The sequence below is a fragment of the Sorex araneus genome, chromosome 2 (genome assembly GCF_027595985.1).
Source record: "Sorex araneus isolate mSorAra2 chromosome 2, mSorAra2.pri, whole genome shotgun sequence".
Classification (NCBI taxonomy): domain Eukaryota; kingdom Metazoa; phylum Chordata; class Mammalia; order Eulipotyphla; family Soricidae; genus Sorex; species Sorex araneus.
Window position 1 is genome coordinate 227,213,565 of NC_073303.1, and position 17,126 is coordinate 227,230,690.

The 17,126-nt window shown below is 41.1% G+C and overlaps 1 protein-coding gene and 1 pseudogene across 2 annotated transcripts in view; both read right to left on the bottom strand.

Moving 5' to 3' along the window:
• Positions 1-7,656, bottom strand: part of LARP4 (La ribonucleoprotein 4) — a 75,026-nt gene extending 67,370 nt beyond the window's left edge. For both annotated transcript variants that reach the window (XM_055127946.1, XM_055127945.1), the window contains exon 1: positions 7,513-7,656. In XM_055127946.1, the coding sequence (XP_054983921.1) occupies positions 7,513-7,530 (18 nt within the window). In that variant the 5' untranslated portion in view covers positions 7,531-7,656. The remainder of the gene's footprint in view (positions 1-7,512) is intronic.
• Positions 7,657-13,938: 6,282 nt separating this feature from the next.
• LOC101559367 (60S ribosomal protein L7-like) lies at positions 13,939-14,881 on the bottom strand (annotated as a pseudogene).
• Positions 14,882-17,126: the final 2,245 nt, after the last annotated feature.

A 17,126-nucleotide genomic window follows, 5' to 3' on the forward strand; every position in this document is an offset into this window, starting at 1 on the left:
GCTCGAGCAAATCGATGAACAATGGGACGACAGTGCAACAGTGCAATGTGTATATATGTATATGTATATATATATACATATACATATACACACATATCTATCTATCTATCTATCTATCTATCTATCTATCTATCTATCTATCTATACCACATGTATGGACACCCACTGGGGGGGGCGCTATATCAAATCAAGGTCAGCTGCATTCTGACAAGCACCTTAAACCCATACTATCTGACCCTAAAAGCATTTTATTCTACTATTCTGACACTGCAGTTAACTATGGGCACAAAATTGTGAAACACAAGCACCTATGAAATCAAAACTGAAGATAAGGGGAGAAATAAGTTCTATGATCATGTGGTTTTATGAATATTTTAGAAATATTTAATATATAAAGCACATATTTCATTTTTGGAAGACGTAACAAGCAAATTACATCACAATTCAGATTACTGTGATGATTAAATGGTAAAATTATTTGTCAAGTCCTCCCCAAGACAGCACTGCAAGGCCTACTACATAATATATATCACAAACACCTTGAACACAACCTGACAGAAGAAATCATTTTCAAATTATAAGAAATTGAGATACTAATAAGCTATACAAATGATACACCTAACATAGGATTTCAAAGACCTTACAAAAATTCACTGTGATCAATACAAAAAAATTGGGGCTGGAGTAAAGTGCTTCTCCTTATATACAGCCAACCCAAACACAATCCCTGGCACCACATATGGTCTCCTGAGCAGAGACAGAAGTAAGCCCTGAGCACCTCCTGGTGTGGTCCAAAAATAAACAACCCCCTACCAGAAAACTAAAATTTTTAACTTTTCCCACAAGAGTAGATACCTGCCTCAAAGAATTAAAATTTAGGGCTGGAGCAATAATACAGCGAGTAGGATATTTTCCTTGCACACGGCTGACCCGGGTTCAATCCCCAGCATCCCATATGGTCCCCAAGCACCGCCAGGATTGATTACTGAATGCAGAGCCAGGAGTAACCCTTGAGCATCGTTGGGTGTGACCAAAAAAAAAAAAAAAAAAAAAAGAATTAAAATTTAGGGGCTGGAGAAATAGTACAGCAGGCAAATGGGGGAAATGAATATTGCATTTGGGATGAACATCTATGACTGCTGTCTCTGGAAAAAAAAAAAAAGAAAGAAAAAACTATATAGGGACTGAGGGTTTTGATCTGTCACCACATAGTGAGTGCCCTGATCACCTCTGCCTGAGAAACCCATCCCCACCAGATGGGAGTAGCCCTAGGGCACTGCAAGGGTGTGCTGCTCCCTGCATTTATCTAGGCAAATAATCCACTTTTAAAATTCTAAGATTGGGCTAAGGAGCTCAAAGGGCTGGATTACACAAGCAAAGGACCTCCAGTTTAAACCCTGGCACAACTTCCAGAGCACCAAAGGATATAGCCCTGACATTTAAATATAGCCATCTAAAAAACAACTTCAAAAATCAGGTGTAGGGGCCAGAGCAATTGTACAGTAGGTAGGGTGCTCTTCGTGCACATGGCCAACACGTGTGCCCACCAGTATTCCGTATGGTTCCTCAAGTCTGCCAGGAGTAAATCCTGGTACCATTGGGTGTGGCCCCAAAACAAAAAACAAACAAAAATTAAGTGTACAGGTCTGATAGGATAGCACGAGATAAGGCACTTGCCTTGCATGCTGCTGACCTGGGTTCAATCCCGGACACTCCATATAGTCCCCAAAGCCCTGCCAGGAGTGATCCCCAACACCAGAATCAGGAGTTATGTCCAAGTATGTCCCCCAAACAAACAAAAAACAAACAAAACCCACGAAAACAGGTTTATTCTTTTAATTATGTAAGAACTGGAGAGGAAGGAGATATTGGGACTGGAGCAATAGCACAGCTGGTAGGGAGTTTGCCTTGCATGCGGCCAACCCAGGTTTGAATCCCAGCATCCCATTTGGTCCCCCAAGCACCGCCAGGAGTAATTCCTGAGTGCATGAGCCAGGAGTAACCCAAATGCAACTGACCTTGATTTGATTCCTCCATCCCTCTCGGAGAGCCCGGCAAGCTACCAAGAATATCCCGCCCGCATGGCAGAGCCTGGCAAGCTACCCGTGGCGTATTCAATATGCCAAAAACAGTAACAAGTCTCACAATGAAGACGTTACTGGTGCCCACTCAAGTAAAATGATGAACAACTGGACGACAGTGCTACAGTGCTATTTATAGTTCCAGTTTCAGTTTTACAAAATAAAGAGGTGTAGAAAAAAAAAGGGGGGAAGTTCTGGAGATGGTGATGGTAGCACAATGTTAATTTATTTAATATCACTGGACTGTAGTCAAAATGGCTACAAATAAATTATGTATTTTACCATAAAACAATGTAATATGGTTACACAAGGTATTAAAACACATGGCAGTTCAAAGTTATTGCTACCTAAATTGTGAATATAATTTAAGTGATTGCAAGTAGTTATTTGCAAGTAAAAGATGAAACAGACAAAAATCCAATTAAAACAATGCCAAACAACCAGAGACATAACTTGCTACAAAAATTTGAGGGAAGGAAATAGTCAGAAGTTAATAAAATGTGAATAAACAAGCCCAAGACTCCTCCAAATTCCACAATACTGACAGCCCAGGAACACAGCAAATTAGATGGAAAAGTAGCATTAAGTTCACTAAGCAAAAACAGTAACACAGAAGGCTCAAAAGAGCTCAATGAATTTAATAAGCCCATTGTGAAATACAACAATTTTCAAAAACTTTTACTGAAATACTTTTGGATAATTCCACTTACCATTCTGTTGTAACAAGCAACATAAAATAAATTATTCTGTACTTGCTAAGAGGGCAGGCTTGGGGGATGGGCGAAAAACTGGGGACAGCGATGTAGGGAAGGTCACACTGGTAGTAGAACTGGCGTGCTGCAACACTGAATGCTAAAACAACTATATTACAAACTACTTTGCAAGTCATAGTGTTTAAATAAAGGTGGGTTTTTTTATTGTGAGCTTAATTTTTTTTTAAATAATAAAAAAAAACCCTATTTCATTAGAGCTCAAAAATTTTAATTTGAAAGTGATAGTGTAGCAGATAAGGTGGTTTGCCTTGCATATGGCTGATCCAGTTTCGATCACCATGATTTCTGTGGTTCTCTGGGAATTAAACAGCATCCCGTGATTCCCAGAGCACCAAAGAAATAATTCCTGAATGCAGAACCAGGAATAATCCCCGAGCAATGTTGGGTGCACGCCCACCCCCACCGTCGCCCCACCAGAGGTCACTACTGTTTCAAGTTTACAGACTTTTTCCTAGTAAAGAAATTTAAGTTGAGACATATTAGACACGTTTGTGAATGAATTATCCAAACTGTTTTTACCTCTTACCAGAGCCATATGTTGTTGTCTCCTTAAGCAGAGAAAAAAATACCTGTGCCCAACTTTTGCAACTAGAGAAATAGACAGCAGGTTAGGGTGCTAGTACAGCAGGTTAGGGTGCTTGCCTTGCATGCGACTGACCCAGGCTCAATCCCCAGAATCCCATATGGTTCCAGGAGTATCGCCAGGAATAATTCCTGAGTGCAGAGCCAAGAGTAACCTTGAACATGACTGGGTAGCCCCTCCCTGCCCCAAAACGAGAGAGAGAGAGAGGAGAGAGAGAGGAGAGAGGAGAGAGAGAGGAGAGAGAGAGAGAGAGAGAGAGAGAGAGAGAGAGAGAGAGAGAGATCAATAGACTAAAATGTCAATAGTATCCTGCCACCCCTTCTCCCAGAAGTAGGTTAAAATGTTACAGCTGGAGCCAGAGTGATAGTACAGATAGTACAGGTAAGGTGATAGATTGCCTTGCCCCAGCTGACCAAGGTTTAATCCCACATATGTCCCGAGTCCAAGACCTGCACACCTTCAGGTGTAGCCCCAAAGCAAAAAAAAGAAAAAAAAATACAGCTAAGTATTAAATAGTTGAACCTTGCACATACCCACAGCTGACTCCAAATCAATTCCAGGTACAGCATATGGTGCCCCAAACATCACGGGAGCAATCCCTGAGCACTGCCAGGTGTGGACCAAAGCCCTTTCCCCCACATAATGTTCCATGTCTGCCTACAGAGCTGCCCTGCATTCTAACTAGGAGGCTTAGAGTTGAAACTGAACTTCAACATTATTCACTAGCTATAACTGGAGAAATAGTACAGCAGGTAGGGGGCTTGCCTTGCATGCAGTTGATCCAGGTCCCATCCGTAGCACTCCATATAGCCCTGATTCTGCTAGGAGTGATACCTAAGCTCAGAGCCAGGAGTAAGCCCCGAGCACCACTGGGAACATTAGGGGCAAGTTTCATAAATTCTTTGTGCCTTTGTTTCTTTATCTCAAAACAGATAATAAGTACTATTCTGTCACAAGCTGGTTTGAATAGATACATGTATATACTCTCATACATACAAAAACACTTAACAGGTTAGACACACATACAGAACACATATCACTATTATAATTATTATCATTATTACTATTCTTATTCCAGTTATAAATATGCTGGGATTGCTCCAGAAAAATGCACCTAAGTAAAAGATTTTTAAATACAACTCTAGAGGTTTCATGGATCCTGGATTAGATAAATTTAACCACAGATACACAAGCAACCAGGCTTAGTAAAATAGTTTTTTGTTGGTTATAGGTGACATCAAGCTTTGCTCTGCAATTACTCCTTAAATACCTGGCTGGCTGAGGGAACTTTACGTGCTATGGGAGATCAAACCTGGGTTGCCTGTACAATCTCTTGGGCCCAGTAAAGTGGTTCTTAATCTCTAGTGTATGGGCCTCTTGAACGGTTCAATTGACCTATGTATCTATCTCTCCTTAGAATATTTTTAAGTTTATGAGTAAATTGGATCAATAAATAAGCCAATTACGGGAGCCGGATAGAATAGGGTGCTTGCCTTGCACGAGGCTGAACTGGTTCAATCACCAGCACCCTATATGGTTCCCCAAGCCTTGCCAGGAGTGATCCCTGAGCACCACTGGTTGTAACCCAATATTAAAAAAAAAGATACACAAATTATAATTATGAATTTAAATTTCAAGTTTAATAACCTAAGTAGCATTTTTTGCATGTAATTGTTTTGTACATCATAAGTAATATTTTGAGAACTTAGAAAAATTCAAGTGGGGTACTATAATATTCTCATTGTACTCACTGAAATATTTTTCAATTCAAAGCTAGTACTATAAAGTAACTTTTTCCCCCTTAACTGAACTGACTCACTTCCTCGATTCTATTCAGGGACTCAGTTTAAAGACCCTTGGCTTAGGGGGAAAGTACAAAATTAAGTTTTGGATCTAGAGCTTTGTGTTCTAGAATTCAGACTTCAGACTTTACTCCCAACACTATTTACACCTGAATGACCTTAGACATCAAACTTCTGAGCTCTGGTTCCCTCACTTAGAAAAATTCCTAGGGGGGGCCACCTTGAAGAAATAGCTCAATGATCTAAGGACATGCTTTTCGAAGCAGGAGGCCAAGGTTTGCTCCCTAACACCTAGTGTATCCCCCCCCAGAACAGCTGGATATGACCCAAAAACAAAGCAAAAATTAAAAAAATTAAAAAGACTCCTATATTATGACTTTTTAGGGATCAAATTAGTCAACAAAATTCCAGATGACCAATGTGCATTTTTTTAAAAAAAGGCCTGACTATATATTAATACTACATATTCAAAAAACATTTGGTGACACTTAATTTTTAAGAAAACAAGAAACATTTTAGACTACACACTGATTCACAGTGAAAATAATTAATGAAAACATTAACTTTACCTAACACATTAGTCAGGACTTGGCATTATAACGACCTATATCTAAATCTTAATTTCACCATTTTAACCAAGTCAAACTTTCCACCAGTTTTCTCAATATAAATTATTGCAAAGTTTTAGACATGAGATGATCTAGCTTAAACACTGACTAAATGGAGCTACTACTAACGTGCACCTTTTAACAAAGCCTAAGGAATCCATTTGGAACTCTAAAGTTTATTTTGGAATTCATGCTGACATAAACTTGTCTTTCTTTTGCCTGGCAAAACATATCCCCACGCCACGCAAAACTTGCAATATCTGCATGTTGTAACATTCCTAAAACAAACTGCGCTGCTTAAAACTCATCTGATTTTCAATACTGCCAAAGGAAAACAATAAAAACGGTAAACAGAACGGGTTCACTAATTTTTTATCTTTTCATGGAAGGTTCCGATGAATATTTATCTTCAACGGTGGACATATTAGAAGGTAACCTACTTTCTTTAAACTTTAAGATCTCTAACGTAACAGTTACACTGTTAGCAAGATTTTTTTATATGTATATGGGTGTATATATGTTTATGAATATTTAAACCATGTATCCACTTTAACCCAGAATATGATCCCTTCCACTGAAAACAAACCTCCAGACAGGCCCCACTTCCCCCCACATTCATTATACAACCTGTAAATTCCTTCCCTCATTGAAATCATTCTTTTTATGGGCACAGTTAACAAGCGCCAAATTGCGAAGTTGCAGCTTTGCTGGTTTGACGTTTTCACAATGCAAGAACAATATGATCTGGAATCTACTCAAAACATTGGCCAGGCAGTCAGCTGATGCTCACTGCCCACAGAAGACAGAAATAAGAGAAATCAAACCTCGTATCTGCGTCGGGCAGGTATCCAGTACCTTTCTAACTAAACTAGGAAGAGCAGCCGTCTCTGTTTAGAGTGCTCCATTGTTCACATAGCTACCAAAAAACGCCTTTAGCCCAACTAAGTTTCTCTCCTTCTTGGAATTTTCCTGCTAGCGGCCTTTTACCGGTTTATAAAACCAAGTGCTCATCACGAAGCCGCTGCCTGCGTAACTTTTAGAAAAGGTCAAAGCGGTGCCTTTCAAGGCTTCCAAGCCCCACTGGCTTCTCCTCGGTTCACAGTAACGCGCTTTCCACCCACAGAACGTTCCAGAGATCTAAGGACGGGCACCGAACAAAATCTGGTGGGGGTTGCCCAAGAGAGGCTTTCAACTTTCTTTTCCAAACACTTGGACGGAATTTCACCTTCCTCGCGGCGCGGCCCCACATGTTGCTGGTCTCCCTCCCAGAGGGCCCCGCGAGGCCTCGCTCCCCCGCCCCCCAAAGCGTCCAGCGATCGCCCCGTCCTCCGCTGACTCCGCCCCCGCCCCCGGCCCCCGCCGGCTTGCCTCCTTCCCGAGCTCCATATGGGACACTTTCCCTTTCCTCCGATCCTCACGCCACGCCAGACAAGCCGCGTCCCGCCGCCCTCGGTGCCCCCAGCCACGGTCTCCCGCCCGCCACGGCTTCCTGAAGTGTCGGGAAGTGCGGAGGGAGCCGCGGGCCTGCACGGCCCAGGTGCTGTGTCAGCCTCTCTGCCGGTTCCGCGGCGTGTACGGCCTTGGAAAGTCACATGGCGGTGGGACCGGCCGGCGTCTGCACACTCCCGCTCTCCTCGGGCCGGAAGATTCCCCAAGTCCACTTACCTCCACGAAGAGCAACATGTCTTCCTCGCTCGGCCCGCTCGTTCTCGCTGCCGCGACTCCAACTGGCTTACAGGCCCGAGCCCCAATCGTTAGGATAAGGACACACGCCTGGCCCCTCCACCCGGCAGTGGACCCGGCTCCTCCCCCGCCGTCAGCCGCTGCGGCCTGACCCGCCCAGTCCCACCTCCCTTGAAGCAGCAACTGCTTCCGGGTCTGGAGCCAATCGCTTCCGGAGGTGGGTGAGCCCTCGGCGCGCTCAACTTTTCCACCACCTTCGGGAGCGGGCGGTGCGGAAGGTACTAACGTCGGCTCCCCGGGGGAGGGGGCGCTTGGAGGACGGCTCCATTCCGGGCCACGGGGGGAGGCGGATGTAAAATCTTACTCATTTTATCCCTGGCACAGCCACCGCCTGCTTAATAACGCCACGGTTTTCATAGATCAAATTTTGTTTTGATTAAAAACAAGGAAAAAAGGGCCGAACTTGGACTAGACTCTTAGCCCTTCCGAAAGTTGGTTCTCAGTGAAAAGTACAGGGAGAGAGCGCGAGAGAGAGCAACAGTAAGTATATTCATAGTAGCTTCTGCTTATTAAATGTTTACTGTGGCCCAGGCGCATTTACGAACATTTACCAGAATCAACCTTAAAACAGTCGTCTGCAGCAAATACTATTATCCCCATCTTGCAATTAAAGGAGCCCCTTGATAGGGCAGACCTAGACACAACTTTAAAGAACTTCAAAGACACGCCTTCCCTTAGACGCACCTTTAATAAACTTTGCCCCAGGTTTCCTTCAGTCAGGTACCCACATCTCTGCTTAACACAATGCTGCTTAGCTGATTTATGTCAATTCAAAGAAGTACATTAAAAGAAAAAAAAGTTTGTGATTATAATTTTCGGTTAGATCATCCAAATTTCTTATCTTCAGCAATACCTAAAAGGATTTATCTTTTTTTTATTAGTCACATCTGTATCTTGGTTCCGACACCTTTTTTTTAATCATGTCTGATTTTTTTTCTCCATTCTATTAGTTGAAAAATCTTCCTAAATTGAAGGTTTAATTTTCACAAAACTTATTTGTTTTCAAAACCTTAGCATTCTGATTGCATCTAATCTTCCTTTTTATTACAAATGAATTCCCTGGGGCAAGGGATGTGGCTCAGAAGCCCTGAAGTTTGATCCCTAGTACTGCAAAAACAAAAAGCAAAAAACAAAACAAAACTCACTTTTCCATTTAGATACCAAATTAGCCCTATAATTAAATTGCTGGGACTTGTGCCCATGCTCTCCCTAAACAGATCCCAGTAAACTCAACATACATTCAGCTGGCTTATTTTTCCCCACTTCTCCCGTGAAATAGAAACTCAGCACTCACCTCCAAAGCCATGGCTTAAAGTATCTTCCCCCTCTGGAATGCCTTCATTTGTCAATCAACCTTCTCTCGCCATAAGGTTTTCCCAAAGACTCTGCTCTCCACAGATCTCTTCCTCATGTCCCTTGATTATTATACTCTATCTTAAATTATTTTCCTTCTTTTGCTTTCCACTTCTTCACAGAAAGAATCGTTTGTTCTTCATAATTTAGGATAATAGTAGCCACATAGTACTGTCTCAAGAAACGCTCGTCCAATTGAAAGAGGACAGTGATTTTTTTTTTTTAATTTGCTTTATAGGCCTTCATTTCCAGTTGCTGATGAATTCCATGCTGCTTAAAAACAAAAACAAAACACATGAGAAAGAAGGATAAAACACAATACTGTTAAATTTAGTAGACTGCTGTCAGCTTTGAATGCTTCTTGGCATTCAAAGAGAACAACGTAAAGAAATCTATAAACAAAAGTTATCCCACAATCTAATGCTTAATATCACAATCTAACACGTACTTAAATGGGCTAGCTGATAGTTTCAAGAAATTCTGGATAATGGTGAATATTTTATTTAACTTTATATTTATAAAAATAATTTACCATAATTGTGGTTCATTAAAACAATGTTATTAACTTCTTTGAATACATAACTTAATTGTGAATTGAAAATAGGGGCTAATTAATACTTTATGATGGGGCAATCTAACAATTAAAGAAAAAATTCTAGGGGCCGGAGCGATAGCACAGCGGGTAGGGCGTTTGCCTTGCATGCGGCCGACCTGGGTTCGATCCCCGCCATCCCAAATGGTCCCCCAAGCACCGCCAGGAGTAATTCCTGAGTGAAAAGCCAGGAGTAACCCCTGTGCATTGCTGGGTGTGACCCAAAAAAAAAAAAAAATTCTAGGACTTAGAAAAATTTTCATAAGAAAGAGAATTCTGAAACTATGATGAATATTCAAAATTTTTTCTGTTTTTTTTCTCTAACATTTGCCATTTTCTTCCTTAGTTCCTCCAAAAAAATTGTTAGCATTTTGAATATTCATCATAGTTTCAGAATTCTCTTCTTTCTTATGAAAATTTTTCTAAGTCCTAGAATTTTCTCCTTGTTTCTTTGCAGGAACTGAGGAAGAATATGGCAAATGTTAGAGAAGAAAACTGAAAAAAATTCCTCAGCTAATAGATAAAGAAAACAATAAAGTTGCATATTATAAGTACTATAATAAAAAGTTTACAAAGTGATTTGGGAACACAGTGGATGTAGTAGTAGACAACAGGATACAGAAAGAGGACTATATTTAATTTTCTCTGTATAAAAATTGATATTTTTAAAAGGCAATTACTTTATGATTCCTTCCCTTCCTTTCTCTAAAGGATAGCAACACAAATTATTTACTAATTTACAAGAAGGACTCAACATAGAACTAAATTTACTATAAGGAACTCAAGAAGTTCTTACATTTTTATACATTCACAATTTCTATAAAATCTAAAACCTAAATGGTATTAGCTTATAAATCCATACACCTATATAAGTATAGAAAATAAGTAAACAGAAATATAAAAATTCATGATTGTCATTGCCTCTGAAAAAGGGTAGAGGGGAATGGAGTAGTCCGGGAAGAATACCAAAGGGGAATTACTCTATCTCTAATGCTTTATTTTAAAATATCAGGAGCAAATATGACAATATGTTCATTTTTTTGCTCAGTCTAGGTGACAGGCACATGGCTATTACTTTCTTCACTTTTTCCTATCTTTAAATATTTCCAACAAATCTGCTAATTGCTCCTGTCTCCTAATGCTTTCACCTCCTCTGCAATCAAAACTGCCGTCCACAGTGGAGTTTGAAAGCAACCTCTAAATTTCCCAACTTTTCCAGTCAACTATGGAACATCAAAGCCTTCTTCAGTCTGGCTCCTTGAAAAAAACTGGTAACTAGGCAAGTGCAAAAAGTGTTACCTCCACCAAATAATATTCCAAGATATGACATATCTAGAAAAAGTTGAGGGGCAACTGAAGAAGTTGTAACACAATTATTCCAAACTATATGGCTTAAAAATCCTTAAGCAAAACTTCAGGAAGAGAAAAGAATCAGGAGTTACTTTTGATATACTGGATCTCGAATTCTAACACCTAGATTTCAAGCTCATTTAAGCAGGGCTATATCTTCTATTTCTTTTAGCGTTCCTGTTGTATATTCTTTCCTACCCTCCCACCCCCCTTCACCCTCCACCATCACAGCATATAGAATGCCTAGTTCTCTGCTTGTAGCAGACACTCTTAGTGTCTGAGTCAATGATGTCACATGGGACTATTATGATGTCACCAGGTCTGGAATACCATGTAACTAGCAACAACTTCAACTAAACTTGTGGAAGCAGGAAAGGTTTCTGACTTCCTTGCAGATACCTTTATTTGCCTCTTTTAATGTGGGAGGAAGAGCAATAAAAGAAAATCACTCAGTTTTTCAAGATGTTTGTCAAAAAGCGAACCAACATACGCAGTGACTCTGAAACAGAGAAAGAAGTTGTGAGTATCAACCAGCCACTCTCGCCCAAAGTCAATACTATACCAGAGGTCCCTGAACTTGAGGTCCCGATCCCTGTCCAAAGAATCATCACTGAGATAAAGGACGCACAGCGCCAGAGAGCCAGAGAGGTAGGTACTGAAAACTTTACAGATAATTCCTTGGTATAGCGTGTAGGGTGTTTTGCCTTCCACACTATTGACCCATGTTAAATCCTTGACACCACATGTGATATCCCAACCCCCACCAGAAGTGATCCTAGAGCACAGAGAAAAGAAGCCCTGAGCACCGCCAGGTGTGGCCCCAAAAATCAAAACCAAAAAAAGGAAAAAATGAAAGATAGCTTGCTTTGAGTTCTAACTCCTCTTATTCCTCTGAATACTTCATAGAAGAGAAATCCAAAGACAATGAACAAATGAATAACAGAGACCCCAAACAATTAAATAATACTGTTTTTTTTTTCTCCCAGAGTACAATAAAATAGGCAGATTAAAAATTTAATCTGGGGCTGTAGTGTTAGCACAGCAGGTAGGGCACTTGCTTTACACACCGCTGACCCAGGTTCAATCCTTGGTATCCCATATGGTTCCCTGAGTACCTCCACGAGTAATTTCTGAGTGCTGAGCCAGGAGTAACCCCTGAATATTGCTAGGTGTGGCCCAAAACCACAACAAACAAACAAAAAGAAATAATTTGGGGGCCAGAGAGATAGATAGTGTAAGAGATAAGTTACTTGCCTTGCATGTATCAACCTGGGTTCTATCCCTGGCACCACATATGGTCCCTGAAAAATGCCAGGGGCCATACAGGAAAAACCCCTAAACATTGAAGAGTGTGGCTCCTAAAAACAAACCAAAATCATAAACATACCATATTAAAAAAAAAAGAGGAGGAGGAGGAAAGGAAATGAATGCAGGGGAAGTTCTTCCCTGTGTTTAAAGATTGTTGAATATAGGTACTTTATCATTCTCAATGTAGACTTTGCCCTGCTCCAACTTCCCACAACAAGCAACAATTATAAAGCACTTTAATTTAACAGCTTTCCTGAAGTATAATTGGCATATAATAAATTAACTGTTGTCCCCTTCTACACCCCTGTTGCCTTTCCTTTGTTGTGATGGCTGACACAACATGCTCATATTTTTTGTTGTGCTCATGGGTTGTAGTGTTTGAAACCACTGCTTGCCAAGGGTTTCATTACCTTTTGTGGTGCTCATAATGATCACACCCCATTTATTGTGGTGCTTAGACACATTTGTCAACCATGTGACCAGAATCACTTGTGGTACAGGAAGTCACACAATAGAACTGCCAGGAATATGCATAGTGTACATGACGGTAAGAGTGATTGAACCCTTTTCTTGGCAGGGTACAGGGTTTTCTATTGATGGTACATGACAAGATAGCACTATAGCACTATTGTCCTATTGCTCATCGGTTTGCTTGAGCGGGCACCAGTAATGTCTCCATTGTGAGACTTGTTGTTACTGTTTTTGGCATATTGAATACGCCACGGGGAGCTTCCCAGGCTCTGCCTTACAAGTGGGATACTCGGTATCTTGCCGGGCTCTCTGAGAGGGACAGAAGGATCGAACTCAGATTGGTCATGTGCAAGGCAAACCCCCTACCTGCTGTGCTATCGCTCCAGTCCAACATGACAAGATAAAAGGCTTCCTAAACCCCTGCCTTTCTTCAGGGAGTCTGGGATGAAAACGACATTCTCAGTGTGGAATGGGTAGTGGAAGGACTCCCCAGCAGCAGAGGCCTCTCTTAGACTCTAGTGCTCTCTTTAGGACTGGTGTTCTGTTGTGGGATGCTTCTCACCATCATGTCACAGCCTCCTAGAGGGACATCCATGGTCTTCTGGGTGCCATGATGATGTGGACGTGGTCATGAGACAAGACCCTCCACAAAACCACAATTTTCATGGGTGTTGGTGGTATATTGCTGACTATCTTGAGGGAGTTACCATGACTCACACTTATCAGAATATGGGAACAGTGACAGAAGGGGCAGAGGTGATGACCCCTTTCACTCCACACTTCAAATGAGCCTCCGTCTCCTCCAGGGTAGTGAAGACACCAGTGGACTCTGCATCATATTCATCACCAGACTAACCCCACTTGATGTTGGTGGAATCTTGCTCCTAGAAGATACCACAAGAAGATTGGCTTTCTGTTCATGACAAGCTTTCCACTCTTAGCTTTGACTGTGCTGTAGGTACTTGCTGGAACTTGCTGTGGTGAAATCATGAAATCATGGTGAAAACATATAGATGATGTAGTTGAGGTCCACAAAGGTGTCATTGAAGGCCACAATTTCCACTTTTCTAGGGTTAAAAGTAACTCTAATGACAGGCACCCATTATGGCTAAATTTGTTCACTCAGACCCTCACTAATGGGTGTCTGAGTATCAGGGATGAAGCTAGTGCTGTATAAGAAAAGGCTGCTTCCATTTTGATTTTTCTTTTCAATTTTAATGCAGTTGATTATTAACTGACCAAATTACAAAAATATGGTAGATACCTTGGTTCATCTATATAATTAGCTGGTTGATCTGATCTTCCCTATTGCCAGCATCTCCACCTTTACAAAATGGGTGGTCTTTTTCTTCATCCTACCCCAGGACTAGAGCAATAGCATGGCAGGTAGGTCGTTAGCCTTGCACAACCTGGGTTGGATTCCTCTGTCCCTCTCGCAGAGCCAGGCAAGCTACCGAGAGTATCCTGCCCACACAGCAGAGCCTGGAAGCTACTCGTGGCATATTCTATATGCCAAAAACAGCAACAAGTCACACAATGGAGATGTTACTGGCTCCTGCTCAAGCAAATCGATGAACAATGGGGTAACAGTGCTACAGTGCTACCCCAGGAAGATGATAATTTGAAGGGTCAGAGGAAGGTGTTTGCCTCTTTGAAGCCTTTTCCAACAGTATAGATCACATGAATCAGATTCTCCATGCAGACAATGCTATATTTACCAAAAGTTCAGCAATCATTTTGTTATTTATTAGGGCAATTTGCTTTTTTGTGGATTTTGCCATAACCACACTTGTAGATCAGTTCATTGACTGACTTCAAGTTTGGGTATCCCCATGCAATATAGGGTTGTACAATCCTCAGCAAGTTGATTGAAACCTTGTTGAGTTTAACAATGGTGCCATTGAAGACCTGGCAAAGGCAGAGAAGCTGCAATACCTTTTGAACCTTGGGGCTCACACCATGGATACCTCTGTTTCTGATGACAAAAGCCAATTTGGGTTCTGCAGGCATGTAAAAGTTGCCAGCCTTTCTTGTCATCCTATTTATATGGATCTGTGTCCTGTACATCTGCCTATATTCCTTGTGATAATGATTAGGTTTTTTTCATAGATCAACTTCCTCCTTGCCTTTCAAAGCATCTTTTGAGCAAACTTCTTTCTCAGGCTCTTAATCTTTAGCTCTGTGAAATTCTTTCACTTTTCTCCAGGTTTCTGGTACATCAGGTTGCTACTGCTGACTTGGCAGGAACTTGCTTTTTTTACCCTCTTCTGTGTCTTCCATGGTTCCAGTCAGGAGGCCTGGTACTGTTGAACATGAAGGAGCAGAGAGCCAGGGACTAAACTCCTGATTTCACATTTGCAAGACCTTACATTTGCAAGGCAAAGATTTAAAACTTTTGATTTACTCTGAATTGTATATATTTAAAGTATACAAGTTTTGATATACCTTCATCACATCAGCATAATGAGTATATTCTAATAACTCCCCCCAGTTTCTTTTTTCTTTTTCTTTTTCTTTTCTTTTTTTTTTTTTTTTTTGCTATTAGGTCACACCCAGCATTACACAGGGGTTACTCCTGGTTCATGTACTTAGAAATTACTCCTGGTGGTGCTTGAAGGAACCGTATGGGATGCTGGGAATTGAATCCAGGTCGGCCGCATGCAAGGCAAATACCCTACCTGCTGTGCTATCGCTCGAGCCCCCTCCCCCCAATTTCTTTATTCCTCTTTACATTCTCTAAAAACATATTCTTGTACGTATGAATAGTTAATTCATTTTATTAAATATTTTCCCCTTGCATAGTCATTTGGGTTATTTGCAGTTGAGGTTATTGCAAACAAAGCTGCTATGAATGTTTGTGCATTTATTTGTGTATTTCTTTATGACTCTATGGATCAGTTATTTGATTTCTTTTGTATAAATACCTAGTTTTAGAATGCTTATGTCAAGTGGTATGCAAATGTTCAAATTTTAAAACAAACAAACTAAAAGTGGGTTCACTGCGTCAAACATCAGAAAGTCAAACATTTATGTAAGGAAGGTAGGAGCAAAACTCAGATACTCTTCCTGGTTCTTTAGTTCCAGAGAACATACGGGTAGAAGGAGGGGCTGGGTTCTTCTGTCTTTATCTGTCGATGACCTATCTATCTATGTGTATGCAAGGGATCTCACTCAGGGCCTCCCTCATACATATAAGGCATGTACTCTATCACTGATTTACATCCCCAGACCTCTCATCTCTTTCTTAAATAAATAGGAGGTGGGTTTCAGGATAAACAGAATGAGACCTGACTCTTGGTGATGATGCCATTGCTTCCTTGTAATGTGTCTCACAGACATTCTGGCTGCCCTGAAGGCAAAAGGCAAGCAGGGACAAAAGTATGTGTGTGTTTGCTTTTTCTTTCCTCAAAACAGCTATAACATATTTGCTGCCTCTACAAAGCAGTTCCTGCAAAATAGAGTGCAAGCAGTTACTATCTTTTGTTTAATCCAGTTTATCAATGTCAGGTTGCCTCATCCCTTTTCGGGTATCCCTGTTCCTTTACAATAGGTTTTCAAAAGCCGAATTTTGTTTTGTTTTTGTTTTTGTGCCACACCTAGAGGTACTCAAGGACTTGTGGCCTGCTGTGGAGGGCCGGGTCCTGTTGTTGCTGGGAGTCAGCTGGTATTGGGACTGAACTCCTGCGCACCATGTATGTGCCCCAACACACTGAACTATCTCTCTGGCCACCCAAAACATCAAATGTGTTGATAGTTGTTACACTTTTCTGTTCCCACAAGAAGAATATACAATTTTTAATTACTCCTACCCTTTATCAACAAATATTATTAATCTTTTTAAATTAACCATCATGAGGTATATAATGTTGTCTCATCATGGTTTCAGTATGTACTTTCATAATGACTAATAATTTATTTATTTATTTATTTATTATTTTTGCTTTTTGGGTCACACCTGGCGATGCAGAGGGGTACTCTTGGCTTTGCACTCAGGAATTACTCCTGGCAGTGCTCAGGGAACCATATAAAATGCTGGGAATTGACCCCTGGCTGGCCACATGCAAGGCAAACACCCTACCCGCTGTGCTATCACTCCAGCCCCTGACTAATGATTTTAAGCAACATTTCCAGAGTTTATTTGTACTTCTTTGTATTCTTTGTTAGCTAAAACACTTAGCCCATATTTGAAAAGTTATTCTTATGACTCTGATTTGGGTTATCTTATGTATTCCAAATATGACTTCGTTTGGGTGGTTTTGCTTTTAGGCCACACCTGGCTGTGTTTGGGAGTTCCTCCCAGTTTGGTGCTTGGATCTTTCTCTCCCTGTGGTGCTCAGTGGACATGTAGTGCTGGGAGTTGAACACAGGTCCTCACATATGCAGGGCAAATGCTCTATCACTGATCTACCTGCCTGACCCTGACCATAACTCCTTTATTAAATAGGTCATTTACAAATACTTT